Below are 5,520 nucleotides of genomic sequence, written 5' to 3'. Positions count from 1 at the left end.
CTTTTAGCTCAGTGATGAAGCCTCTCCCGCAGTTCACCGTTCAGCCAGGGATTGGACAGCCTCATAAAACAAAACAGGACTAATGAGGCACAGCAGTCCAGGGACAAGGACTAGAAGGCAGGAGGGGACAGGAAAGCTAGTGAATAGGGAACCCAAGGTTGAAAAGGGACAGTGTTGACATGTCATGGGGTTAACCATTGTCATAGGGCAATATGTGTACCAGCTGTTTAATGAGAAACTATTTGTTCTGCAAACCTTCATCTAAGATACAAAAAAAAAAAAGAATTATCTATGTGAGATCAAACTGATAACAGCAACTCAAAAGGTTTGATGTGAAGCCTAGGGGACAGTGAGTTGAAGATAACAGTGATGGAATAATTTGGAAAAAGACAGTAAGAACAGCAGCACAGCTAGAAGAATGTAATTGATGTCACTGAATTGTACATGTAGAAACTTTCGAAATGGTGTAACTTCGGCTATGTGTATTTTTACCAAAAAAAAAAGGTCCTCAAGGTCAAGAAAGGAGAGTGTTGACACGTCGTGGGGTTCTTAACCAATGTCATAAAACAATATGTGCACTGACTGTTTAATGAGAAACTATTTGTTCTGTAAACCTTCATCTAAAGTACAATAAAAAAATTAAAAAAGGAAAAAAATAGGTTTAGTTCCAAAGTTACTTCCCTTTCTCTCTCATTTTGTTTTGGGCCCCCCTTTTCACCTGCATGGCAGTGTTTGACGCGTGTTGTATTGCACCGGGAGGGCCTTACACAAACGGACAAGGCCGTGACCCACAGTTTCCAGCACTTTGTACACAGCTGCACACAAAAAGGAGTTTTGATGACTAATCCAGTGGACATTCCCCTCTATATTTAAGGTCCACTCTAGGTCCCTGGCAGGAGCCCTGGTGGCACAGTGGTGAGAGTGCACAGCTGGTAAGTGAAAGCATGGTGGTTTGAACCGTTCCGTAGAAGAAAGATGTGGCAGTCTGCTTCCGTAAAGATTACAGGCTTGGAAACCCAATGGGGCAGTTCTACCCTGTTCTATGGGGTTGCTATAAGTTGGAATCAACTCAACGACAACGGATCTGGTCTTTGAGGTTTACAGGTCCCTAGGTGGTGCAAGGAAACCCTGGTGGCGTAGTGGTTAAGAGTTTGGCTGCTAACCAAAAGGCTGGCAGTTTGAATCTACCTGGTGCTCCTTGTAAACCCTATGGGGCAGTTTTACTGTGTTCTATAAGATCGCTATGAGTCGGAATCGACTTGATGACAATCAGTATGGTTTTTTTTGGTTTAGGTGGCACAAATTATGCTCGACTGTTAACCTAAAGGTTGGCAATCAGAACCTACCCAGCAGTGCTGCAGATAAAAGGTCTGGCGATTAGTGTCCATAATGTTTATAGCCAAGAAAACCCTATGGAGCAGTTCCACTCTATAACACACGGGGTCATCATGAGTTGGAGTTGACTTGATGTCAACAGGCTTGGTTTTTTTTTTATATGCTGCTATTTAGCAAGAACGTAAGTAGCGCCATAAATGAAATCTCTAATTAGAGAAATGTGAATGTCAAAGAAGAAAATGGGAGGCGTCCCTAATGATACATTTAGACGTTTAGAGAGTAACGTGTCAGGGACACTCAATACATGATCTATTCCAAAGATCAGTGCACCTGGACACGGCAGTTACAGGTCTAGGAACGCAGGAATGAGAGGGGATAAAGCTTAAGACACTGTTACCTCCTCTGGGGACATCTACACAGCACCATGCCAAAGGACATACCTGACACCCAGTGGCAAATATGAAGGCACCCTCCCAGCTGCATGACTGCTTTAGAAACTGTAAAGCAAGGTGGAGCATAAAGAAAGGAATTACGCTTACAAAAAGGAATCATACATTGGTAGACAAAGAGGATTCTGTAAGAGGTCAAAGTCAACTGTTGTTGGGTAGGTTCCTTCCCTATCTGGTGATTTTCAAAGCTTCCTAGGCCTTGTGGAGCAACAGGACGGCAGACAAATTTTCTAGCTTTCCATAGGTCCCTGTGCTTTCTCTTACCCATGCTGTAACAATGAAGAATATGAGGCATAGCTTTAGGGGGTCTCTGGTGAGCAAAAATAAGACCTAACATTTGCCACGATGCTCTTTATGTTCTACCCACTGGCAATTCTAAAAGCAAGTCTTTCTTACCTTTGAAGTCTGGTCTTTACTGCCGTCGTCAACTACTATCACCTCGTAAGTGAACATGGGATCTTGTTTCTGCAAGAAACAAAAATAAAATACCACCATTTGGTATAACTACCATCAAGAATTCTAATAAAATTTTAAGGAATTTAGAAAACCATTCTTTTAGTATTGATGCATATAAATATGATCGTAATGTAAGTATACGTACACATATACACCTACACATAAAACAATCAAAACAAGGACAGGCACTGGCAGGGACAGAGGAGCAAACACGGGCTAAATCTCTCTGTGTGCACCCTGCTGTTCTCGCCTCCCGGCATCACAGGGAGGAAGTCAGGGCCTGGGGATGCTAAGGCATATCTGAGAGAGGTCTGAAGTCAGAGAGTCTACAGTCCAACCTGGCTCCATCACTTCTTAGCCTTGACCTTGGAAAAGTTAACTTTTTTGGCCTGTTTTCTCATTTTTCAACAAGGGGGGAAGTAAAACCTAGTCCATGTGACTGGTGTGAAACATACGTGTAATACAAAAAGTAGAATCCTCACACATACTAAGTGCTCAATTCCCTTGGTCTTTTCTTTGAATTTATACATACGTCACAGTCTCTATTTCAATGAATACTTTTCCTTTTCACACCCACACCCACAAAACCCAAATCAAAGTAAATCAAAACAAGGAATTTTCTAAAAAGAACCAGTCGTAAAGCTCACCTCACTGTCAAACTCCCCAAGGAGATTCCAATGGCAGCTGATGCTACAAAAGTGGGGCACACATTACTTTCCTTTACGTTGGGAAAAGAGAAAAATATCTGATGGGGGATTCTTGAGAATAATAAGGAAACATACAAGATCTGCAGTCATACGCTGTCACTCCATCTTAAACGTATCATCAGGAAAGAAAAAACAGTAAGTGTATGGCAGAGTACATAAGAGCAACTCCATTTTCTAGTCTGTCCTGGGGGTGCTCACCTGCCTCTGGGCATTGTGTGCTACGTGGTGGGCTTGCCTACTGAAGGCTGATGGCCAGCTACAAACTGCGCAGGCTGGAGGCACACCCGTCAGGATTACCGATGCACAGCTGGTGTTGCCTTGCTCGGAGGTCGGCTGGTACTGCCTCTCACACTGGGTCTAGCCTGGGTGACCTGGTCTAGTTTTCAATGGTGACACCAAATTGAAAGAGAAAACACAGTACCTGTCTCTTCTCTAGATAGTCCAGGGCTTCATCCATCATCATAGGCACTGAAAAAAAAAAACATTAAAAATCACTTTTGAAAATGAATCACCAAGGCCCGGCACACCCAGTTTATGTATGGAAAAAGTCTGGATAATCAAACTAGTCCCTCTGGGATTTGCTCCAGTGGTCATTCCCATCTGGAGCATCTTCCTCTGTCTTCTGTTCCCATCTCATTACTTTCCCAGAACACATTCAGTCCTACTTCCTCAAGCTCATTCTCCTGCTAGTTACAGCTAACATTCACTCCCCTCCTCTGAGCTACAACCACCACCGACTCTGCCACCCACGACAGCCCACACGTAGTTAATGTTCTGGCAAACACAGTAAAGGAAAGTACCTCAAATTTTCTTTTCTCTCCAAATCACTCCTTACCAAAAATTCAAATAGTGCTTACACCGTTTTTCTTCATTGTATGAAGGCACGACAACAGACAGCTGTTTGGTAGGGGAGTCCCATATGCTAGGTAAAGTTTCCTTCTGGCCTCTGGCGTTTAAGAAGAACTTCTCATCTTCATGTTGATAGAGGTGGGGCATTTTCACAGCAGTTACAAATGCAACAAAGGAAATCTAAAAGCAGACATGTAAAAAAGAAATGGTTTTGCTGACCTTTTTTTACATTTGTTTTGTTAAAATACATCATCTACATGACTTTTTTGGGGCAGAATACTCATTCTCTGGAGTCCCTGAGTGGTTATTGCACTTGGCTGCTAACCAAAAGACTGGAGGTTTGAGTCCACCCAGAGGCGACTCAGAAGAAAGGCCTGGCAATCTACTTCTGAAAAATCAGCCACTGCAAACTCTATGGTGCACGTGGGGTCACCATGAGCTGGAATCAATTCAATGGCAACTAGTTTTTTATATTCACTAGTTTCTTAAAAATGATCTAGAGATGACTCTACAATTAGAAGACAATCAGTGGCCTACTTATAAACCAATCATTGTCCTTTTCACCCAGCTAGTTGTTCAGACACTAATGCCATAGGAGGTTCTTTTTCTCTTCCCACCTGCCATTCCCCAGGCCTCTGTCATTCCAGATCTAACAGAGAACAGCCACTACAGGAAATCCAGTCCACTCTCAGGTGTCCCTCAGCTCTGATCACCAGCACACACACACAGTGAGGTTCCCTCCTGCAGTACTGTGCAGGCTGCTAATCGGTAAGTTAAGAGTGACAAACTCTTCTCCATTTACTAACTAGAAAGCAGGCTCATTCCAAATCATGTGGGGAGAATTCACTTGGGAATTCTTCTATCACCTACGGATCAGCGTTTAAAACGTTTTTGTATTTCCTGAATAATGGCAAAGAAAATCTGAGTTTGAATTCTACTGTGTTGACTCTTTTAGAGGCAGAAATTGCAGGCTGTTTAATTCTGAGACATAACGCCCCACAGACACATGGTAAAGTGATGAGCCTAAGCTTCGTCTTGTCTGGTCATCCTGCGTCCCTAGTGGGTCTTCCTAATCCACTGACTTATTCCAACCTGTAATAGGTCGCTGCTGTCAATCTTCCGTCACCACTTTTTATTTGCTTAACCATCCCAACAGAAGAGCGAGTCTTCTCAGGGCCTAAGACCTCCCCGGGTGGGGCCAGAACTGCACAGGCTGAAGCCCTGGAGGGACTCTTGGAAAGGTCGAGGCCGACAGGGCGGCTGGGCAGGGTCCCTGGGGACCAGGGGTGAGCGACGCAGGAGCAGCAGGCTGGGTGGGCGCGTCCCAGTGTGAGAACCGACACAGGCTCTGGGCAATAGGGAGACCGTCTCCAAAAAAAAAAGACCAGGAAAGAAGGGGAGTCAAGCTCTAGGAGAATAATTCTGGCATCAAGGCTTGGAGGCAAGAGCGGGCAGTGCGGAGAAGGGGACGTCCGGGGAGCCGGAACCTCCAGCAGAGCGGTGAGCCCAGGCCCCCGTCAGTCCCCAGCCCCAGTCCTCACCACTATCAGCGCTGCGGCCGCCAGCGCCACGCCGAGCACCACCAGCTGAAGCACGAGCGGCGCCATCCTCCAGGCTAGGGCCGCCCGGGCTGCTTCAGTCGCCCTATCCCGCCCTTACACGCACGCGGAAGCACGCTTCGGCCCCGCCTTCCGCCGCCAGAGAGGCCGCGCCGGCCTGTGCCC

General features: G+C 45.5%; 1 protein-coding gene across 1 annotated transcript in view; it reads right to left on the bottom strand.

The window, feature by feature from the left end:
- ALG5 (ALG5 dolichyl-phosphate beta-glucosyltransferase) overlaps positions 1-5,466 on the bottom strand; it is a 57,962-nt gene extending 52,496 nt beyond the window's left edge. The window contains exons 1-4 of the mRNA XM_004389962.2: positions 5,338-5,466; positions 3,805-3,976; positions 3,369-3,415; positions 2,181-2,249 (exon numbers count right to left, since the gene is read on the bottom strand). Of these exons, the coding sequence (XP_004390019.1) occupies positions 2,181-2,249; positions 3,369-3,415; positions 3,805-3,976; positions 5,338-5,403 (354 nt within the window). The 5' untranslated portion in view covers positions 5,404-5,466. The remainder of the gene's footprint in view (positions 1-2,180; positions 2,250-3,368; positions 3,416-3,804; positions 3,977-5,337) is intronic.
- Between the last annotated feature and the right edge of the window lie 54 nt (positions 5,467-5,520).

The sequence above is a fragment of the Trichechus manatus genome, unplaced genomic scaffold (genome assembly GCF_000243295.1).
Source record: "Trichechus manatus latirostris isolate Lorelei unplaced genomic scaffold, TriManLat1.0 scaffold00270, whole genome shotgun sequence".
NCBI lineage: Eukaryota > Metazoa > Chordata > Mammalia > Sirenia > Trichechidae > Trichechus > Trichechus manatus.
The sequence above is the reverse complement of the archived record's forward strand: the minus strand, read 5'-3'. Positions and strand labels throughout refer to the sequence as shown.